The sequence below is a fragment of the Lacerta agilis genome, chromosome 17 (genome assembly GCF_009819535.1).
Source record: "Lacerta agilis isolate rLacAgi1 chromosome 17, rLacAgi1.pri, whole genome shotgun sequence".
Taxonomy (NCBI): domain Eukaryota; kingdom Metazoa; phylum Chordata; class Lepidosauria; order Squamata; family Lacertidae; genus Lacerta; species Lacerta agilis.
Window position 1 is genome coordinate 29,902,153 of NC_046328.1, and position 23,796 is coordinate 29,925,948.

At 46.9% G+C, this 23,796-nt stretch overlaps 1 protein-coding gene across 2 annotated transcripts in view; it reads right to left on the reverse strand.

Moving 5' to 3' along the window:
- Positions 1-12,746: 12,746 nt before the first annotated feature.
- PCP4L1 (Purkinje cell protein 4 like 1) overlaps positions 12,747-23,796 on the reverse strand; it is a 42,852-nt gene continuing 31,802 nt past the window's right edge. Inside the window, exons 3-4 of one of the 2 annotated variants that reach the window (XR_004425725.1) lie at positions 14,832-15,100; positions 12,747-13,080 (exon numbers count right to left, since the gene is read on the reverse strand). Coding sequence is in view for 1 of the 2 variants with exons in the window: in XM_033136012.1 (XP_032991903.1) it covers positions 14,952-15,100 (149 nt within the window). In the remaining variant the exon portion in view is untranslated. Of the gene's footprint in view, positions 13,081-14,614; positions 15,101-23,796 lie in introns of those variants that run through there. The other variant, XM_033136012.1, reaches the window with a different exon arrangement.

A 23,796-nucleotide genomic window follows, 5' to 3' on the forward strand; every position in this document is an offset into this window, starting at 1 on the left:
ATCATTGGGACAGCTGTCCCTCCCTCTCCCAGCAAATACTGCATTCAGCGTTGCCTGGTAAGCATTGTCTTGACACAAGGGCTAGGAAAGAGCAGTTAAGCTTGTGTGAGTGATCTGCACCAGATTGTGAAACATTGTGGAAAGGGGCAACAGGCTGAAACAAGACCTGGGAAGAGCTGACTGGTGAAAGAAGAGGACTTAAGGGAGGGCTGCCAGAACATTTTGATCATTGACATGAAAACATGTAAAGATTTTATAAAGGGGGCTGGAAACAGTCCGTGCTGTTCTATACTCTCCTAGCTGCAGTGCAAGCTCTCCGCTTAAGAAATGGAAACCGGGGTTGAGTCACTCCTACATCATCACCAACTAGGGGCTTGTCCAATTAGCTCAGGCTAGTTAATGCAATTATGGACACCAACTTGATTACATTGCAACCCCCAAGAGCGTCCTATTAGCACATCTAAATGCGTTTGCTAGCTGGCTTCAGTCGGAAGGCAGTCACCGGAAAACAAGCTCAGCAAGACGGGGAGATCCTCTCACTCCTGGGAGCTGGAACGATTCCAACCACAGACACCAACTTTTCTTTTAACAAGCCATGAAGCTATGCATGGGAAGCTGCCTTATAGCTAGCCAGAGGATTGGTCATCTCAGCTCAGTATTAGACTTGAATGGCAGCGGTTCTCCAGCATTTCAGACTGAAAACTTTTCCCAGGCCTACATGGAGATGCCGAAGATTGAGCCTGTAACTTTCTGCATCCGACAGATGCTCTTCTGCTGAGTTTGGGTCCTTCTCCTAAAATAAAGTAAGATTCTGGTCTTCATTGTTCCAGATGAACGGCTGATACAAATAAGAATACAGGAAGCTGCCTTATACTGAGTCAGAGCACTGGTCCATCTAGCCTTGCGAGGAATGCTTGAAGGAGCTGTTTAGCCTGGAAAAGAGGAGACTGAGAGGAGCTATGATAGCCATTTACAAATATCTTAAGGGCTGTCACATGGAAGTTGGAGCAAACTTGTTTTCTCCTGCTCTGGAGGATAGGAACTCAAACCAATGTCTTCAAGTTACAGGAGAGGATACTTCAACTAAACATCAGGAAGAACTTTCAGGCAGTAAGAGCTGATCAGCAGTGGAACAGACTTCCTTGGAAGGTGGTGGACTCTCCTTCCTTGGAGATTTCCAAGCAGAGGTTGGGTGGCCATCTGTCATGGATGACAGCTGAGATTCCTGCTTTGAAGGGGGGTTGGACTAGATGACCCTTGGGGTCCCTTCCAACTCTACGATTCTATGATTCTAGCTCAGTACTGTCTACACTGACTGGCAGTGGCTTCTCCATGGCTTCAGGCAGGCGATATTCCCAGATCAACCTGGAGATGGTGGGGATTGAACCTGGGACATCCTGCATGCAAAAAGGGGGGGGGACTGGAAGGAGGTTTGTTGCACACCAGTGAAAAATCCACTTTAATTAACTGGTCTGTATGTGATTGATCTGCAGAATAGCAACCATCTGAAACATCCTTCATTTTGACTCACTTAAGATCAGGGCATAACATCTACAGAGGCTGAAAGGTACCGGTATTTTAATTTTTTTTGCTCTCTCCTAGCTGGAAATGTAAAGTGGTCAAAAGAGCCTGTCTGGCACTCTCCATTTCTTTTTACTTTTCATCTGAAAAGGAACCAGGAGATAAGAGGCACTGCACTCTTACTATCTCAGCAGCCTGTCAGGAGAAAGCAGGGAGATAAAAGGTATTCAATCATGTTCTCCTGACCTTAGTCTGAGACTAATTGGTGATGCTTTAGGCAACATCTGGTCTTAGCGGAGCCCCAAAATTTAGATTATAATGTGTATAACTTTACTTGTGATACGTCAGCCCTGCGATGTCTGGGGGGCCCTCCTGCTTGCTCTCCTGCAAGGTTTTTTTTTAGACTTCTGCGCTAAAGTCCACTCCTGATGATGTCATTACTTCTTATGTGCCAGAATCCAACTTGACTGGAAAGAAGTACAGATTATCAAAATTCTGACACCCCCCACCAGGTATGTAAACCAGTAAACCCTACCCCAAAACCCAGACAGCATTTCCTTGGGGTTCTGACAGTACCAACACCCAAGGGGGAAAACCAACCCTTTTAAGGTAGTAAACTGCTCCCGCTCTGTCCACCCAGCCTGAGCCAGGAGATCTCAGTCTGCACTCTGGACATGCCCAGAATCCCAAGTATGAAGAGCTAAAGGACCAGTCTCTGCTTCTGGGGTCTCACACACTAAAAATGAATTATTATTTTTTGTGCAGCATAAGACTGGATATCTTAGCTGGCTAGAGCATGGTGCTGATAAATGCCAAGGTTGCAGGTTCGATCCTTGTATGGGACAGCTGCATATTCCTGCATTGCAAGAGGTTGGACTAGATGATCCTCAGGGTCCCTTTCAATTCTACAATTCTAACACCTGCATGGTGTTCCCAATCCTTTTCACTCCTGTTTACTGGCCAGCTTTCTTTTTTACTTTTTCCTTTTCCCCGCCCCATGGGTGGGACGTAGCCAATGAAGGAGGAATCGTTCCCAAGAGTAAAAGGAGAAATGGCCGTCTGTCTTCAAGAGGATTACATGTATTGAGTAAGCGAATGTTATAAGAATTCTAAGGTCCCAAGTATAAAATAAACGTTCATAAATGTACAAGGCAAACACATACGTAAGTATATAAACCATGTGTCTGAAATAGTACAGGAGAGCAATCCTGAAGCCATTTTGACTCTCCCAGTGACCTCAAATATTCCTCTGCGGGGAGGAAGGAAATGGGATAGCCTCCTTATTGTCTCTTTACTCAAAACCTGTCTTAAGGGTGTATTTGTGTATGAATAGGGTGAGCCTGTGACCTGGATTCAGGAACTAAGTATTTAGCATCTCAAAAGGCATGGCCCAGGTGGAGCAATCAGTGATGATTGTCAGCTATCCTGACAAACAGGATTTCTGTTAAAACAAAATAAAAAATTATTTTGTTTTGACTATGGCAGACCAACACGGCTACCTACCTGTAACAGGATTTCTGTTGTAGACCGCCTCCTTGTGATGTATTTCTGTTGGGGACTGCCTCCTCCTGTGATGTATGTATGATGTTTTGGGGGGTGGTCTTGAGCTACAGGATGGGCAATTTCAAAAGTCTATATAAGGGCTTGCGCACCATTGTTCAGGGTTCTTCTCCCTCCTGCATGTGGTGAGTGGAGGCCCTGTTGCAACAGATGGCAAAAATTTAAGCCATTGAAATTATTGCCATTGGATGCAAAATTATGAGAAGAGTGTCTTTGTCTACATGGTAGGTTTCTCTTGAAAGTGCAGAAGCTGTAAACAAAATGAAAAAAGCTTGGTGGCCCAAGAGCAACTATTAAAAAGGAATGATATTATGTTTTCAAAACATATTATGTTTTCTTTCTCCATATCAGTTGTGTAAGCTAAGGTTCACATACCTATCCTGCAAATACCTACTCTATGTATTGAGTGGGTAGCCCCAAGGAGCAGTGTTCAAGGGTTGTTTTCGACTGAAGGAATAGGCCATGGTCCTCTACCCATACTCCAGATACTAGAGTACTTGACTTTTTTCCCTCTGGATCAGCTGTATAAGAATTTAAAGCCCCATCATGTAACTACCTACTGTATAAGCTGACGCCTCTTTTTCCACCACACCCTTCTCCAAAAACCATCTGCTCACACTTTGGTAAAAGTCTGGATGTAGACCTTTTCATACAAGTATCTGAAAACAGGACTAAGCCATCTAAAACAGTGCAAAACTACTGACAAACTTTCTTAAAAACAAAAACAAAAACCAACCCCACAAATAACTGGCCGTGTCTATGTGCAGCTTCATGTGGGCTTGTATCCTCTGTTTCACCTCCACCTAAATCAGGAGATTTGTCAGTTTAAGGATGTGTGTCGGGTGGCTGTTTAAAGGCAGAAGAGAAGTGCCAGTTGAAAAAGAAAATATAAAATCAAAAAATCCTTCCAGTAGCATCTTAGACTTAGAGACCAGCTAAGTTTGTTCTTGGTATGTATCTGAAGAAGTGTGCATGCACACGAAAGCTCATACCAAGAACAAACTTAGTTGGTCTCTAAGGTGCTACTGGAAGGATTTTTTGATTTTATATTTTGTTTTGACTATGGCAGACCAACATGGCTACCTACCTGTAGTTGAAAAAGAGATATTAGTTGTATATTTAACATCAGCCTTCTGATGCCAATTCACTTGAACCAGTTGATTGTAACCTGTTTGTGGCGTTGCTAAAAGTAGGATTTTGTGTGGGATGTTAATTGGAAAAATGTATATTTCTTTAATTGTTAACAAATTGTTTGAATAAAGTCAATTTCTATATATACAACAACAACAACAACAACAACAACAATCCAATTCCAACACAGCTGCAAAGTGAGGAAGACCCCAGCTTTAAAAGGCTGGATCACGTTTAGCGTTTGGGGCTTCCTCCGCTCGCTGATCACCTTGCCAACTATTCTGGGCGTCTGCTGCCTCCAGAGCCCACCCTACTCCGCCCTGCAAAGCTGCCCAGGCCTGGCCCCCTTCACCTCCACCTCCACCCTCCCGGCCCACATCCGGCCTTCGCCCTGCAAGGTAAGCTGATTTCCCCCACCCCCTGCTGACACCCCAATGCAATATCTATGAGCTTTTTTTGGGGGGGGGGTCTTTCTTCCCCGAATTGTGCGCTACGGGACGCAGGTGAGCACACCGTGCGCCGCGTGGATTAGGAAGGTGGATTTGTACCGAGTCAGACTGTTGCTCCATCTGGTCTATTCTTGTCCACACTGACTGGCAGCAGCAGCGTTCCCCGGGGTTTCAGGCGGGGGTAGTCTTCTCCCTGCCCTACCGGGAGATGCCGGCGATTTCTGCATGCCAAGCGGGCGATCTAGCGCTCTGGGTGCTCGGTTTGGAGACGGGAAGTTTGAAAAGGCGCGCCAGGCTTGGAGAGGGCGGAGGCAGGCAAGGGCATTGGATAAAGAAAATATTGGGTTTACCGAGCCTGCAAGTCGCGGTTTTGCGGCTGGATCCAGGCCCTGTTTACTCCCGCCTATCGATCCCGGCGGGATTTATCACTCCTCCGGAATTGGGCGCCATCGATCGGGTTGGGATATTTGTAAGACGCGTCAGAGCTCGTGATCGATTTCGCTCCTGGAGAAATTGCGTCTAGAGTTGCACTGCAGCCTCCTGGGGATTTGGGGCTGCCTAGGATTGTGGCAGACGCCTTTGGAAGATTTGTACAGGGTGGCGATATTTATTACTTTTTTTTTTAAGGGAGGTCTGTATGCCGTTTAATAAAAACAAACTGTAAGCGGGTTAACATAGATTATATAAAATAGCCATTAAAAAGAGACTTTTGAGAACAGTATATCACAATTATCGAATTATAGATCAAATAAACAGATTTTAGAAACAAATGTGCACAATGCAAGCACTGTAAGCTATAAAGGCATTGGGGTTATTATGATCTACTAGCTGGCTGGGAAGGTGAATGGTGAGGCAGTTCATTTAAAAAACAAAAAAAAAAACAGCAGTTTTATAAGCTTCTTCCTCATCTGAATGAATGGGGTAATCAGCACAGCCGAGCTCCAACCATGTGGAAGTTGTCATCCCATGCTAGTCCTACTCGGAGTAAACCCATTGAAGTGAATAGACACAACTGACTTAGGTGCATTCATTTCAGTGGGTTGACTCTTGAGTAGGTCTTAGTTGAGCACATTCCCCAATGCCCTCATTTATTGATTTGATCTTCAGTATTTCAGAGCCACCGTTTCATAGGAACCACATGGAACTATTGAAAGAGAGGCTGCTAAATGTGATCGCTTGTGGCTTGCCTCTTGGTGACTCAGTTTCGCCCTCTCTCACTCTCTGATCCTGTGCACCGCACACCACAGCTCAGTGTCTGGAGCCGATGACAGCTGCTCTGCTCTCCCTTGAAGTTGGTAGGAGCGAATTGGACAAAATATCCAGGGAACTGGACAGAGAGATCGAAACCCTCCTGGCATACTGGGACTGCTGGTCACAGATGGAAGATGAGAACCTGGGAACCAATGGGATGAGTAAGTGTCGCTGAGGAGGGTGTCCACAGCTGTAGTGCAGTGGCAATTCAGGGTCACTTCATGATAGTCACAGCCATGCCCCCTGCTAAGATTGTGTGACCTTCGACAATTATACAGCCATCTTAGAATTGTACAATAATGACAAATAGGGATGTACAGAGGTAAAAAAACACCATCTGTCTTAGACCAGCCATCTCCAGCCTGGTGCCCCCCAGATATTGTTGGACTGTCAACTCGCATCAGTCCCAGGCAATGGGCAATGCTGATGGAAGCTGTAGTTTAGCAACATCAGTAGGGTGTCAGGTTGGAGCAGGCAGCCTTCGGAGAGCTTCTGTGAGAACAGACATGTTTGTTGTGTGGGATTTCTAGGGAGGCATCTCCTTGCATCGTGTAGCTTTAATATTAACAGTTTTGACAGTCATGGACTGGTTGGATGCAGAGGAAAGGTGGGACGCACAGGCTGGGGAACCCCCAAGAGGAGAAGGCTCAGAGCTAAGGGAGTGATGGGACTATGATGAGTGGTCCAAGAGAGAAGACTGGGAGAAGGAAGTGTCGGAAGCTGAAGAGGTAACAGGGCTTAGTGAGCTGGGAGAGTCTGTGATCAGTCCATGATCAGAAAACGGAAGCCGAAGCAGGAGAGTAGGGAGGCCAAGAGGCAGAGATTATCCAGGCTGGTGAAAAATCGTGGGTGTCTCCTGCCCCTGCTGTGACAAACCCCCCTCCCTGCTTGTTTCCCAGAACCAGAAGAGGCATGAAAAGGGCGGAGGAGAGGTTGGCTTCACACAGGGGCAGTCTCCAATTGCTTGGGGAAAACCCTTGTGAAGACTGCTCCATTAACGGTGTATGTGTGTTTTCTCCTGTTCCCCTCCAGGACAACAAAGTGAGGACTCAGAAAATTCTCCTTCTATCTGGGAACGGGATTCCTCAAAACCGTACAAGTTACGCCATCAAAGCACCACTGTTGATGAAGATGGTGGGGGTTTTGATGCAGATGGGTCAGCCAGCAACAAAGGGTGTGATAGTGAAGAAGAAACTGAAGAAATGGAGGCTGACGCAAGGCCTCTCCAAAACGCTCTGCAGAGAGAGAACCCTCCCAGAGCTCCCCAGTGTTACCCATGTCCCAATTGTGGGCAGAAGTTCTCCAACAACAGCAACATGCGGAAGCACCTCCGTATCCACAAAGAGGAGCTGCCCTACGGCTGCCACGTTTGTGGCAAGGCCTCCTTGGACCCCTCTAACCTTGCCAAGCACCAGCTCTACCACAGGGGGGAGCGCCACCACCAGTGCTCCCAGTGCCCCAAAGCCTTCCACTCGAAGGGCGAGTTGGATGCCCACCTCCGCCGCCACCAGGGCACCCGCCCTTTCTCCTGCCTGCATTGTGAGAAACGCTACTTCAGCCAGGTTGAACTTGCCAACCACATCAACGTCCACGCTGTGGCCCAGGGGGGATGCCACCCTCCGGGGCAGCTGCGTTGCAAAGACTGCGACAGCAAGAGGGGCCTCCACCTGCACCAGCTCGCCAACCCCCGCTTTGTGTGCAAAGTCTGCGGCGAGCCTTTCATGCATAAGTTTGCATACAGGTTCCACAAGGCTTTCCATAAGCACTGCTGCAAACACTGTGGGGTCTCCGGGTTTCACATCTGCCAAGGTGCACCACGGGCCAAAAGTGGGGACGTACCTCCAGCTGGGAGCTGCACCCAACCGGATGCTGGCCCTTCGCCCAAAGTGTCAGCCAGGCCTCGGCCTACAGCTCTGGTGTTGGGTCAGCCTTTGTCCCAAGCTACAGTCGCTTTCCCTGCCATATCTGCCCCTCAATTTGTTCCTGTCTCGGTGGTGAATTCAGGCCCAGAACTGTTGCCCGTCACATTCCCACTCAGTGGTCTGGGGTCAGCCCAACCGGTTGCTGGGTCCTTGGCCAGGCCTCCTCGGCCTACAGCTCTGGTGTTGGGTCAGCCCTTGTCGCAAGCTCTGGTTGCCTTTCCTGCCATATCAGTCCCTCAGTTGGTTCCTGTCCCTCTGGTGAATTCAGGCCCAGAAAAGGTGACCGTCAGTGGTCTGGGGTCAGCCTTGTCTTCTAACATGAGCCCTGCCAATGGAGCTGCAAATAAAAACTTGATACTGCTGAACATGGAAACTCTGCCTCCGGGCACCAAAGTCATGTTACAGATCCCTGGTCAGAAGACCGTGCCCACACTGATGTCCCAGACGTGCCCGAACTGCCAAACCAAATATTTGGAGGAGCACAACTGCAAGGTGTCATGTCATGATCCAGGTAACTTTTGTTCCCCCCCTTCCCTCTTCCACTACCTCTGCACCATAGGTTTAAAGGGCTATTAACTGTAACAGTCATAGTTTCTCTCAGAGAATCCTGGGAACTGTAGTTCATTCTGGGTGCTGAGATAATAATAATTTATTATTTATACCCCGCCCATCTGGCTGGGTTTCCCCAGCTACTCTGGGCGGCTTCCAACAGAATATTAAAATACAATAATCTATTAAACTAATCTATTAAACATTAAAAGCTTCCCTAAACAGGGCTGCCTTCAGATGTCTTCTAAAAGTCTGGTAGTTGCTTTTCTCTTTGACATCTGGTAGGAGGGCGTTCTACAGGGCGGGTGCCACTACCTAGGAGGCCCTCTGCCTGGTTCCCTGTAACTTGGCTTCTCGCAGCGAGGAAACTGCCAGAAGGCCCTCGGAGCTGGACCTCAGTGTCTGGGCAGAACAATGGGGGTGGAGACACTCCTTCAGGTATACTGGACCGAGGCTGTTTAGTGCTTTAAAGGTCAGCACCAACACTTTGAATTGTGCTCGGAAACGTACTGGGAGCCAATGTAATAATAATAATAATAATAATAATAATAATAATAATAATAATAATAATAATAATAATAATAATAATTTATACCCCGCCCATCTGAGAGTTGTGAGGAGACCCCTTGTTCCCCTCCCAGAATTGATTAACAATGTCCCTCTTGCTAATGTCCCTCTGCCCCCAATGAAGAAATGGCCCCTCCCCAATTTCTCTGCCCACCAATACAGTTGGAAATCTTGAGGGGCCATTTGCCCACAGCTCTGGCCATAAATGTAACCAACAGATATGTTCTTGTTTGTTTAGCAAGAGTGGGTGAACAACTCAGTATGAAGAATACAGCGGCCCCCCATGAACCGGCACCAGCGGCTCCACCTCACCTGCAGCCACCGACCAAGTCCTGCAACCTCCAAGAGGCCCGTTCCCAAGTGATGTACACAGAAGTAGCGGGAGGGAGTCATGCAGGAGAGGAAAGGGGCTCAGAGGATGACTAGCAAGAGGAAGGAGAGGCAAGCGAGTCAGAAGAGGATGAGGCGTCCCCCGCTGCATGCACCAAGAGGCAGAGCCCGTGCCCACCGCCTGAAGCCAAGCGGTGCATATGTGCCCCGTTTGCGACAAATGTTTTGTCTACTAATGTAGCAGCACAGCAATGCCTCTCCACAGCTGAGCGAGCTTCTGATGCAGCACATGGTCAGCCGCAAAAAGGAGGCCTCTGCATGAGAGAAAAAAGGAGCAGGCCAGGCAAGCTTGCTAGGGCTCGGCAACTCGTTTCCTCTTGGCCTCATCGCAGCAATGGGGTGTGGCATCCCTTCCCGCCATTTTGAAAGCTCCCTTCTGCTCAATAGTCTGACTTGAAAGCAGTATGAGAAGGTGTCTTGGCACACTGTGACATGGGAAAAGAAACTCTCTTTAGAAAGCAGCCTTGAAGATTGAAAAAAAAAATTACATTGGAAATCTAAATCTTAACATAAGCAACTGTACGAATTTTGTTGCTTTTTATTAGATGTTACGTTTTGTGGATGTGTTTTTTGTAATTGTATCTCAAAATGTCATCTGCCCTGGTCCTTAGGGTGAAGGGCGGGTAATAATAAATGTTAATAATTTTATTAATTAAAATGTTTTAGGTTTATTATTACAGTAGTAATATAAGCCAAGGTGATTGCAAATTATTAGTGACCAGTTACGGGTTAGGACGTGGGTGGCGTTGTGGGTTAAACCACAGAGCCTACAGCTTCCTGATCAGAAGGTCGGCAGTTCGAATCCCCACGACGGGGTGAGCTCCCGTTGCTCGGTCCCAACTCCTGCCCACCTAGCAGTTCGAAAACACATCAGAGTGCAAGTAGATGAATAGGTACCGCTCCAGTGGGAAGGTAAACGGCGTTTCCGTGCACTGCTCTTGTACGCCAGAAGCGGCTTAGTCATGCTGGCCACATGACCCAGCTCCCTCAGCCAGTAACACGAGATGAGCGCCGCAACCCCAGAGTCGGACACGACTGGACCTAATGGTCAGGGGTCCCTTTACCTTTACCTTACGGGTTAGTCAATGGATACTTTGAGTAGAACCAACACTGAACACCCCGTATACTTTTTGTTAACCCACACTGTTCTTGTGAGGTGGGGGCACCCATATGCTTCTGTATTATTCCTTGGCTCTGGGCCTCCGGAGGGAGGTTCTCCTTGCTTTGCAGTATCAAGATGGCTGGCATCCTGCTGAATGCGCCAGGCGGGCCTTGACAATATTTTGATGTTTTCTCCTTCCCAAGTAAAAATACCCATCTGCGTGAGCAGATTGGCAAAGGGGGTTGGGGGTTCCGCAGAGCATGTGTTCTGGAGCAGGGCTCTGTCCCAGAGGGGGCCGCAGAAGAGATGGCTTGCCTTAATTTTCTCTGTCACATGAAGTCCTTCTTCAGAAGAGCTGCGGATCTGCACGCTACGAACCAGTCGGCTACTTGTGTCGTTCCTAAACTGTGGAGGGTATTGTTGCGACAACCAAATTCCATTCTTTCCTTTGGAACAACATCACAGCCAAAGTCAGCCATATCAGTTGCTCTGATGTTGCATATTTAAATTAGCACGCTTGTGGAGATGGGGACCGTATTTTGGGGTGGGGCCCAAAGAAAGAGAATAAAATACAGCGAAAAAAAGAATTTTCATTGGAGCCAAGGGAGACGCCTGGTCCAAATCTGTATGCATTGCTGCTTCAGTAGCATTTCTGCCAATGATAATTTTTAAAGTCTGTCTCTCGCTTGCTTTATGAGCTCTCTGTATTGAGCACTGCAGCCTCACATGATTAGGAAGCTGCCTTGTGGGACTGTTGGCCCATCGTGCTCAGTATTGTCGACTCTGACTGGCAGCAGCTTCCCAAGGTTCCAGGCAAGCATAATTCCTGGTCTTAGGAATTAGGGCATGCAGAAGGTCCCAGGTTCAAAGCAGATGCTTTGCTTTGTTAGCAGCCCTTGAAACAGGAAGCTTTTTTAAAATACTGAATCAGACTATTGGTCCACCTGGCACAGTGTTACTACACTGGCTGGCAGCAGCTGCCACAGGTTTCAAATCGGATATTCTCAGCCGTACCTGGAGACGCTGGGGATGGAATCTGGGACATTCTGCCTGCCTGTGCTCTGCCACTGAGCTACGCCTAGTTCCCGATTATGGCACAGCGCACCATGTATCTTTATACATCAGGAGTGTAGAATTTTTTTGGCTCCATGTGTCAGGACTTCAAAGCTCCCAGCAGGCAGCAAGATGCTGATAATGGGAAGAGATTTTTGTTGTTGTTGTTGTTGCTTCCTTTCAAAGGAAAGAGCCTTTTCATTATCAGCTTCTTGCTGTCTGCCCTGTGTGGCTGAACTGAGCAGTTTCAGACGCACAGGAGAGCGCTCTGGCACACCCAGAACCAGCAGGATCATTGTCCTGTCACATCAGCCACTGGGGGTGGGAGACAGGGCTACTGGATCCTTAGCGCTGGGTTCCAGCCTCAAACAAGTCCTTTGCCAAAAGCACACCGCGAAGCAGGTTGTGCTAATCCTTTCAGCGAGCGGCTAGGGGTCGGCAGCAGGGTGGGTCGGGGAGCAGAGGTTGTGAATGGGCACAGTTCATGAAATAGTCAGATCCTGTTATTTCAATTATATTTGCACTGCTTTGAATTTCTCATATTGCATTTGATCATTTGTTTATTGTGTCTCAGATTTGTTTTCTATGGGATTCGGATGTTTATGCCACAAAATGCAGTGTAGGAAAGGAAGCGATACAAATGAAGTTAAAAACTACATGGTGTCTAGCGCAGTAAATCAGAGGCTACAACAGGGAGAGGGGAAAAAAAGTGACTTGCCGAGGCCCTCAGCAATTTTTAAAGCAGCCGGGGGGGGGGCAGAGATTGGGAACCCCTGATGGAGGGCTTCAAGTTCTGGGCCTCTACAGTCAAACCTTGGTTCCCAAACGCCGAAAGTAACCGCTCCAGTTTTCGAACGGTTTTTGGAGGCCAAACGTGCTGCGCAGCTTCCGTTTTGAGTTTCCCTATTGTATCGAGGCTTCCGCTTTTGGTTGTTGAACGTTTCGGAAGCTGAATGGTCTTCCGGAATGGATTACATCTGACAACCGAGGTTTGACTGTACTATTGTTTGGCCCAGTATAGGGCAGAGGTGGAGAAACTCAGGCTGGTGGTGGGGTCAAAAATGTTTGGAGCAGGTCATGTGATAACTGCCAGGCTTCTGCAAAAACTTCTTGAGATCATCTGTTCTTGTGGGCCTGAGCAGGTTTTGGAGTGCTCCACATATCAGCCCATCCTTGGACTCAAATGGGCTCCACAAATTAGTGTTTGTGTGTGTGTTTGTGTAAATGTAAAGGATAAAAACCAGGCACAACCATTTCCCCCCTGATTATTTTATTAACATGCTAAAAGTCAGTCCACAAAGCAGCTTCTGTCAGTGCCCCGTGGTGACGCCGATTGCCATTTGCAGAGGGGCCCGTTGGAGGTTTTCCGCAACCGGAGTAGGGGTGGTGGAGCGGCTTGCCAGTGCTCGAGAGTTATGTGGCGGCCATCTTTGGAGCGGTTTCTGGCCCAACAGCAGGCTGGCCCTGGAGCAGAGGGTGCGTGGATCTCGTGAAGGACATTACTTTCCCGTCGGTAGGATTGCGGGGCCCTTGTCACTGGGCTGTAGGTTTAGCTCAGGGCTTGGTAATAGGGAAATGAGACCCGCTGGAATTTAAAACTGGTGATGGTTTAAGGATTTGCCCCTCCTCTCTCCCCATCTTGTGGGAGCAGATCTGTTTCAGCTTTCTGTAGCCCAGGCTGCATTATGCGCCATCGATTTAAAGCACATTGCTTTTCTCAAAGAATCCTGGGAACTGTAGTTTGCTGCCCCACCCCCTGAGCTACAATTCCCAGCACCCTTAAACTACAGTTCCCAGGATTCTTTTTTGGGGGGTTGCCCGTGTGTGTGTTTAAATGTATGGTGAATATGCAGCCCCAGTTTTAATCTAGCTATCTGGACCAGTAAATTTCCATTCTTAGTTCAGATATTTACTCCCTTCTCACTACTTCTGAGTCTTAGCAATGGGCTCTGAATTAGCTGCTGTTGTGATGGTTTAAGGAATCCATGAAGGTTTGCTTTCTTTTGCCACGTCTGCAGGAATTGAGTATATTCTGGGGAGGGTGGGGGGGAGATATAGTTTGCAAGAGATCAGATGCCAATTAAGTCTATTAGAATTTTGAGGACATGCTCAGGTGGCACAAAGCTCGATGGAATTTGCTCTCTGGGCAGATTCTAACTTTCACCAGCTTGCAGCTGACCTCTGGCAGATCATATCTTGATTGCGTATGTTAAAACTCTCTGGGTTGTTGTGAGGATAATAAGGAGAAGGGGAGAGCCATGTTAAGTCATCTTGAGCTCTCTGGAGGAACAGGTGGGATAAAAATGCAATAATATTTTTAAAATGAGAGATTTAAAACCTGACAAGTTTGGATGTCTCAGTATTGATGGTTTTGAAATCTGAACATTTGCTCTTAAGGATTTTACATGAGGTGTGTTTTGCACACTGGGGCGGGGGGGGGGGGGGGAGAGACTTGTGGATCGTGTCTCAATGGTGGCGTTCATGCCATTAATGTTTGGATATAATACTATGGTGTTTAGTTTCGGAGCACAAAACCTATAAATAACTTATCTTTTTTTCCCTATGAATGTTCTCAGAATGGCTGTTTAATTTGCCATTTCTAATGGGAATTGCTTTCCTGATCCCAAATATATGTGGAACGCCCTCTCATCAGATGCCAGACAGACAAACAAATATACAACTTTTAGAAGACACCTGAAGGCAGCCCTGTATATGGAAGTTTTAAATGTTTTATGGTGTTTTTATATTTTGCTGGAAGCCACCCAGAGTCAGATGGGTAGCATATAAATAAAAAACTATTATTAGTATAATTATATATCTATATCTCTATATATTGGAGCGGGTGGGGGAAGAGCAGCTATAAGGCTTTTCATTTTGTTTACTAGCAAACAAACAAACCCTGAATTGGGCAGTGGGAAAGTCTGACCTGACCCGCCAAACCACAGCGGGGGGTAGCAGCAGGCTAATTTTTCAAAGTGCAGACATTTTTTTTTTAAAAAAATGCATTAAAATATTACAAGTCTAGCAATGGCTATCTTCTCTACCTCTGTCCCAAGGCTGGCCTGCCCCCTTCTCTTCCCTGCCTCTCCCCACCCTGCCCACTGCAATCTAGCGCTTTCTCAATGGCTTTCAGTGAAGGGACGTTGGCTACACGGCTATCATCATGGCTATTGGAAAGAGGGGAGCGCCCTCCCGTGGGCGAGTGGCACGTGAGCTTGAGGGCAGCCCCCTGTTTTGTTTGTTACCCCCCTCCCCAAACTCCGGAGAGGGTCCAAGTCCCACCCTTGCTTTGAATATATTACAGTACGTGCAAAAAATAAATACCACTAGCCCCACCTAATATGGGTAGGATAAGGGGACGTTAGGGTAAGGCAGGCTGTGTCTCGTGGCGGAGGGGTGGGGGGTGGCATGGGAGACGGGAGAGGTGGGTTTGGTGCCCGCTGCAGCTGCTGCTGTTCAGGGACTGGGGTCCTTTTTCCGTTTCTGGAAGCGCCGGAACTTCCCTTGGATGGCGAGGGCGGCCTTCTCCGTCTCGGGCGCATTCAGGTCAATGTCTACTTCCTCCTCTTCTGCTTCTACCACCTTCTTGGCACTCCCCGCTTTGTCTGTGTGGAGAATCAACAGGTGCACCATTGAAAACACAGTAGGGAATGGCACCATAGCGCAGTGTTTTTCAACAATTTTTGGGCAAAGGCACACTTGTTTCATGAAAAAAATCACGAGGCACACCACTGTCGGAATACGTTTCACGGATCCGCCATGGATTCATATTTATTTGGTTATTTTATAAGTTTTTCGAGGTCTACTTTTGGTATAATTGCGCGTAAAAGCGAAAGTGAAAGCATGAATGAATAGTGTGGTTCACTTATGAGATTAATCCGCCTTTATTTTGTAGATCCGGTCATGTTCAAAGTTGTTAATGAGCGTTAAACTTGCTTCCCGCCTTTTTGGAGGGCAGCAACAGTGATTTTATTGGTTAAAGTACTAATGATGATGTCACGTTTGTTCCCTAATAAAAGGCAGAGGCACCCCGCTTAGGCAGGAGAAGTTCGTTTATGTCTTTTAGTTGGGTTTTAGTTGAAGTCAAGTTTAGGGGGCTAGGAGCGGGCTGGACGGGTTGGATGGGTTTTTCTTTAGTTAGAGTTAGATCGCGGAAGATCATTCGGTTTTAGTTTTAGTTAGGTTCTTTTAGGTTAGCCTAGGGTTAGGCCCGCGGAAGATATTTCGGTTTTAGTTTATTTAGTTAGCCTCGCGGAAGATCGGGCGCGCAGGGTCTTTAAGCTTAGGAGAACTTAGCTTAGGGGACGAGCCTACGCGGGTTCTGCCGAAGCCACTAAAGATACAACCGGTGTCTGTCTTCCTTTGGGGTTAAAGGGGGGAGTAAAGTAAAAAATTTTAATTTCTTTAATTGGGTCCGCCTATTCAGAGTCAGGGTATATATTTTATTTCACGAGGCAACTTTTCTTTAAAGAAGGCAACTAGGAACTCACACACCATCAGAGTCTTCAATTGGCTTACTCATTATCCTTCAGACTGTGAGGCTTGGCCGGCGACCGTGCTCAAAAGCACGCGGAACGCTGGCCGCTTTCCCCGCAACTGGTACCTCGTGCATAACCAGTCCAAGGCCGTGCACGAGGAGCTCCAGCACCCATACCCCGACACACCACCATTAGAAAATGTTTAAAAAATTAACTCTGTGCCTATATTGACTATATATAAAGTAATTCTCTTGAATAGGAATCAAATAAACACAAAGAAAGTATTTTATAATTACTTTATTATGAAATAGTAAACAGAAATATGAAAAATTATAAAATACTTTATTCAGTGCGCAACCAGGGCCTGTTTGGCTGAACACAAAGCTGATATTCTGGCTGGAATTTTTCCCACAGCACACCAGGCAACATCTCGCAGCACACTAGTGTGCCGCGGAACAGTGGTTGAAAAACACTGCCATAGCGGACGTTCGCAAAAAAGTGATTGAGAGTGTGGAGTGACTCCGCCACAAGGGAAGGTTGCAGCGTTTTGGACTTCTTGGTTCAGAGAAAAGGCAAACAAGCGGCAATATGATAGAAGTTTATAAAGTTATGCTAGGCAAGGAGAAAAGTGGATATAGAGTTTTTCTCCCTCATAATTCTAGAATTTGTGGACATCCAAGAAAACTGATGATTCAGGCAGATAAAAGAATAAACCAGGTGAGGGTGTAGCTGTGGCCCAAAGGGCCATAATGAATGTGATAATGTGAACCCCTATAAATCCTTGAGTATGCTTCTAATAGAGAAGTTATGGTAACCTGTCGCTTTAAGAAACTGATGATTTGGCAAAAATGCCGTCCACACTGGGATAGAAGAAGAGCAAATACTTCTATCACAAAGATGCAGCTCATAAGCTAGAACATAAGTTGATCCATGGTACAAAGGGCTACAGGTAGCACAGGTTCGCAACATGCATACTAACACAATAACAGATCACTGAGAATCAAGGTTTAGTTAGCAATGCTTATTGCGCATGCGTATTAAACTAGAATGAGGTAATGACGTACATGATTGGTTAAATTGAAATCCTTTGTTTGAAATGTTATAAATACCCCTGCCTGGACCTTTGGGCGGGGTTGCAGTTTTGCAAAAAGATTTGACTGTAACCTATTGCTTTGCAATAAACAATAATGGACTCCTAGCTCCTCTTGTCTTGTCTTGTTTTATTGGCGTAACTCAGAAGATAAACCATTTTTGGCTTACAACAAAGGGAACCGATGGGTCTCAAACCCTCAATGAGTTAGGGGCTTCCCCTGCATGCGAAGACAGGCTCTGGAGGAATGAGTGGACGGGACAAAGAGTGGGTCCAACGGTCGGGAAGGCGGTTTCTGCACGTGCTGTAGAGGAACGTGAGGGGCAGGTGGGACTCATCACCTGGGAAGGTAGCTCATCTAGGAAGAGGAAAACTCTCATCCTAAACCTTCACTGCCTTGCAGCTGTACCAATCCGTGAGGAAGGCTTCGGGAGTAAACCCTGAGGAAAAATCCATTACCCACTGCCTTGCAGGACATCTTTGGGAAAAGAAAATGAGTAAACTCTACACAAATCTAGAGTGGAATCCCTAAGATGGTTGGCTGGCGCCTAATACACCTTCTGGCAACTCCTGCAGCCAAGCTAGTGCCAAATGTCTTGCTCTGCTTTCCTTTGGGCCACATCAGAAAGTCTGAGAGGGGAGTCTTATTGTCTGGGCAGCCCAGGACCTCCATACACACTGCCCAGATTTGCGCCCCAGAGAGGTCATTTTGGTGCTTCTAATGCATCAAAAACCATGCAGAAGGCAGCAGTAATGAGTTACTAGCCTCTGCAGTCATAGCTGGCACTGTGATTATCAAGTGGTTTGACTTGGCCTCCGGAGGTGTGTTCCATTGTCTTTCAAGACAACCTTCTCGTTGGACTACAATTCCCATCAACGCTGAACGTTGGTCGTACTGGCTGAGGCTGATGGGGATTGGAGTCCAGCAACAGCTAGAGGTCACCACATTGCCTACCCCTGACATGACCGAAATGACCCTGTTCTGCACGGTGTAACTCAGCAACTGTTGTTTGAAGGGGACAGAGGACCACGGCTTCTGTGTCCACCGGCAGCAGACACCACTACAAAGGGAAGTACAGATCCCTCTCAGCCAAGCAGCCATTGGTTAGTTAAGTGTGTCAGACTGCAGCTCCCATTAACCCAACAAGCATGGCCCGTGGGCCAGGGATGAAGGGAGCTGCACTCCTACAAAATCTGAAGGGCTACAGGAAGGGGTCAGCAAACTTTTTCAGCAGGGGGCCAGTCCACTGTCCCTCAGACCTTGTAGGGGGCCAGACTATATTTTGAAAAAATAATAATGAACAAATTCCTATGCCCCACAAATAACACAGAGATGCATTTTAAATAAAAGGGCACATTCTACTCATGGAAAACACGCTGATTCCTGGCCTTAGTTTGCCTACCCATGACTACAGGTTACCTTGGCCCTGTTTCACAGACCCGAACAATATAACAGTCATTTGCCAGCTACTAGGTAGTTGTGGTTCTTAAGAGCCAATAAACGCGGGATGCTGCCAGGCTTCACCCACATAAGCTGTCATGTTCAGTCTTCATTCTGTCCCAACCACCCAAATCCTGCCCTGGATCTGCTCCTCCTCCCACTCCACAAGGTCAGTATATTTAAATCAAATCGACAGAGAGTGCTGGTTTACCCAATAAACAGGCTTGGCACGTGCTTAGGGTGTCAGCCAAGAGCAGCAGCGAAAGAAAGATTTATTGAAGAATTTGACATTTGATATTTAAAAAAGCATCAAAGTCATCATCTAGAAGCAGCTGCTTTAATTTCAGCATGCATCTCAGTTTTGTGTGATTTTGAAAAACAATTTATTTTGTATGGTTTAGCACTGCTTTCATTTTGAATTACATGTCGGGGGGGGGGGAACCATATATTTTCAGTGCTTAGGGCCTTAATCCGGCCCTGAATAAGCAGTTGCTGGTAGGCAAGAACCTTGGGTGAGGGTATCGGATGTGATGCCCTCAGATATTGGTGGACTACTACAATTCCCATCATCCCTGACCACTGGCCATGCTGGCTGGGGTGATGGGAGTTAGTATCCAGCAACCTCTGGAGGGCACGACATTGGTGTCCCCTGATTTAGGAGAACATGTACATGTGCCAATTGTCAGTTGTAAAAATAAAATAACAATGTTATTATTTATACCCTTCCTATCTGTGTTCCCCCAGCCACTCTGGCTGGCTTCCAGCACATAAAAAACCCAATAAAAATACAGCACTTTTTTTTAAAAAAAGCATCCAAATGGGAAGCCAAAAAAGGATCAAGACTCTTCAGGACATTTGAAGTAGCCATTTATGGCTGCCCTCCACCAGGGGTGCGGCCTGCCTGTGTTTTGAACTTGGGACATCGGTGCCAGAGCACAGTCTACTCTTTTCAGTAGACCCTGTGGTCGCTGGCCTTCATGGCCTAGCCCTGACCTAGAGGTGGGCAGGGCAGCAGCATGGATGTTGGGTTGCCTAGCAACCGCAGGCAGAGAGCTGCAAGGGCAGAAAGCATCGCAGCCTCCAGGTTGCCTAGCAACCATTAGCTGATGAGGCCTAAGTACCACTGCCTCTATACCTCCCACCCTCTCTTCCCTTGGCATTCTGTGAATGACAGCCCGCCTTCCTCAGGCCACAATCGCCGCCTAGAACAGGGACAAAGTGTGTGGAGGGTGGGCGTCGAAAGTTGGAAGTGGGGTGTGTTGCTCACACATTAACTTCCCCACATTATTATGTATCCCATTACATTAAGAACGGACCTCCAGAACGAATTATAAGTAGGCCTACTTAACCCGAGGTACCACTGTAGCTCCAAATGGCGTGGCCAGTTGTTCGGGAGGATAGGAGTCTTAAGTCCAGCAACATCTAGGGCCACACATTCTTCTCTCTTCTAGTTGAACATAATTCCACCCCCACCCCCCCACTATCAGTTGATACCACCTTTTAAAAAATAAATTTTTATTTTTATTTTTTGGGGGAATCTTTTATTCACAAATATTGGGGGGGGGGTAAAGGACAAATTATATATATATACACACACACACACACACACACACACACACACACACAACATTTTTTTTTAAAAAAAAAGGAATGAAAGGAAACTAATATATGAATAACAAAAAAATCCACCATCATTTCACATTAACCATTTTTGTAGTATTATTATTGAATAATAATAATAATAATAATAATAATAATAATAATAATAATAATAATAGATATTCACACTTTGGGCTGCTGTCTACTCTCAAGTAGAAAAAGGTCTCTGGTTCATTCCTCAGCATCTCCAGGTAGGACTGAGAGAACCATAGAACCATCTCTGAAGCCCAGTCAGTTGCTGCCAATCACTGTGGACTATACAGAGCCAGGTGGGCTGATGTTTTCACTTCGTATAAGCCGGCTCCCTATGTTCCTGAGGTAATCCATGTTTGATTCCGACTCCTAGAAATACTCTTAAAAAGAGTGTGTGTGCATGTAGGAAAAACATTGTTTTGATTATGTTACCTGACCCAAAGCAAAGGCATACTGTCAAGTTTAATAATGAAAAAATCAGTTGTAAGTTCTTAAGTTCTAATGGGCTGCTTAGTAATTAACTCTCTTGCCCTTAATTAAGTCTGAGGACATATTACAGGCTTAACATGCATCTGGGTTGTTCTTTTTCTCAATTTGGATCAAAGCCAGTCTGGGCAGCAACACACCAGTATGCAGTATTTCATTTTTTAAAAAATGACAGGATCGATAGGGATTTTGGCTCATGTTTTCTGTGCACTGCTTCCAAACCAGTGATGGGAGAGCGCTGAATTCAGAGTAAATGGAAGTGTGATGGAAAGGAAGACGACCCATTCCACCTGGAAAAGCTGAGGTTATTGAACAGACTCTGGGGCTGGGGCACTGTTTAGATGGTTTTGTGTTGGTGATATTATCTTTTTGCATTTTACTTTTAGGTGGCGCTGTGGGTTAAACCACAGAGTCTAGGGCTTGCTGATCAGAAGGTCGGCAGTTCAAATCCCTGCGACGGGGTGAGCTCCCGTTGCTCGGTCCCAGCTCCTGCTCACCTAGCAGTTCAAAAGTGTTATGTATTGAAGTTCTCACCCTAGGCCACTAGGGGTGTGTATATAGTTCATTCTGCTGCAGTTCTCACTCAGGTCCGCACAAGCAAATGAGGGATTGAAAGTGACGTTCAGGGATTGGGTAATTACAGAAAGTTGTTACTGTTGCTTGTAGCTGAGTTCTATATAATCAGGCTGCTGAGCCCTTCAGTTCAGCTCTGTTCCAGCCTGAGAATAAACAGAGCTGCTTGGAGAATCACTGTGTCGTCTGCTATGTCCACCCACTATTTAACAGAAAGCATGTCACCGTGCGCTGCTCTGGTTTGCCAGAAGCGGCTTAGTCATGCTGGCCACATGACCCGGAAGCTGTCTGCGGACAAACACCGACTCCCTCGGCCTATAGAGCGAGATGAGCGCCGCAACCCCAGAGTCGGACATGACTGGACCTGATGGTCAGGGGTCCCTTTACCTTTACACTATACAGTACGTATGATTTATGTCGAAATTGTTCAGTTTGGTTGTGCGCTTCCTGGTGTGTTTTATTTATTTATTGTCCATGACTACTTTTGTTATGTTTGTAAATATGTAAAAATTTTTACATGTTGTAAGCTGCCTAGATCATGGTTTTAGCTATGGAAAGGTGGCATACAAATAAGATGATGATGATGATGATGATGATGATGATGATGATGATGATATACACAGGCCTCTAATGCAAATGAATTTCAAAAGGAAGCTGGATCTCTGTGGAAAGTTGCAGGGGAGATTTTTTTGGGGTGCAGATTTTGCCAGCATTCCACAGATCCTTACTGCTGTTCTTGCTGCCAAGTCCTAATTCCCCATCCTGCAGGGAAGAAGACAACCGACGAGTTTCACACATAGCCCTCCCGAGTCCTGCTCTCCACTCGAAATAAAATACAGAAGAGGGGTGCTTTCTCCCCCTCCTTGTTCTGATGTAACCCCCCACCTCTCTTTTTTTTTTTTTGCAGAACATTCAGAATTTCAAATGTTGGAGCGATTATGTTCCAAACTTCCTGCTTCTCAGTACTGAGCCTCTTCCTGCACCTGGCCCTTAAAAGAAATCTCCATGGTCCTGATTACATTTGCTCTACATTTTGCCAGACCTAACTGCCGGCCTGGAGCAAGAGATGGAGACCAGAGTTCAAATGCCGCACTCAGCCATGAAGCACCTCGCAGGATTGTTGTGCGGGTGACATGGGAAGAGGGAGAGTCACGCACGGCGCCTTGAGTGCCTTAGAGAAAAGGTAGAAGCTAACAGAACTAACTCTCAAGCAACAAGCCAGTAGAGAAGGGGAGAAAGAATTTATGGCAGCTCCTTCTTGGTGCCTTATACCCAAACAGACCATTGGTCCATCTAGCTCAATACTGTCTGCACTGACTGCCAGCAGCTCTCCTAGGTTTCAGAAAGGAGCCTTTTCCCAGGTCTACCTGATGCTACTGGAGATTTAACCTGCGTGTAAAGCAGATGATCAGTCACGGAACTGTGACCCTTCCCCAACAGGAGAAGCTGCCTTATACTGAGTCCATGTAGCTCAGTACTGTCTACTCTGACCGGCAACAGCTCTCTAGGGTTTCAAACAGGGGACAATGGCAAACTCTGCACAGTGATGCCGGGGATTGATCCCGGGACCTTCTGCAAAGCAGATGTTCCGCCCCTAAGCGATCAAGGCCCTTCTCCTTTGCAGCCGAGTGTCTGGCAAGAGTATCCTAGAGGAATAAGCTGTCATGCTCAGCAAAGGGGATCTGTTAGCAGCTGCAGAGTGTCATTCTCCTCTGAGCCTTCCCTTCCTCTCCAGCACTCCAGGATGCCATTGCCTGCCCTTTTTCCGTCCGCTCTCTCGTTACAGCAATTTGCCCAAGTGGCATTGAGTGCCCTCGGTCAGACCTTGTCGAGTCGCATTTCCATGGTTAGTGCAGCAGCAGCTCCTTTTAATGAAGGCTTAATAGAGACTCATCAGAACATAGGATGCTGCCTTCTACGGAGTCTGTCTTATGGGTTGTCTCCTGTTATACACAGAGTAGACCCATTCAAAATAATGAGGCTAAGGCCACATTCGCACCATACATTTAAAGCATTATCGTGCCACTTCAAGCAGCCATGGCTTCTCCCCAAAATGCTGGGAGCTGTAGTTTGTTAGGGATGCAGAGAGGTGTTAAAAGGTAAAGGTAAAGGACCCCTGACAGTTAAGTCCAGTTGCGGACGACTCTGGGGTTGCGGCGCTCATCTTGCTTTACAGGCTGAGGGAGCCGACGTTTGTCCACAGACAGTTTTTCTGGATCATGTGGCCAGCATGACTGAGCCGCTTCTGGCGAACCAGAGCAGCGCACGGAAACACTGTTTACCTTCCCGCTGGAGCGGTACCTATTTATCTACTTGCACTTTTTGGCGTGCTTTCGAACTGCTCTGTTGGCAGGAGCAGGGACCGAGCAACGGGAGCTCACCCAATCGTGGGGATTCGAACTGCCGACCTTCTGATCGGCAAGCCCAAGAGGCTCAGTGGTTTAGACCACAGCGTCACCCGCGTTAGGAGACCCCTATTCTCCTCACAGAACTATTATTCCCAAAATTATCTGGGAGTGAGTGTTAAACCACTCTGGGAATTGTAGCCCTGTGAGCAGAATGGGGTGTGTGTATGTCTCCTAACAACTCTCAGCACCCTTA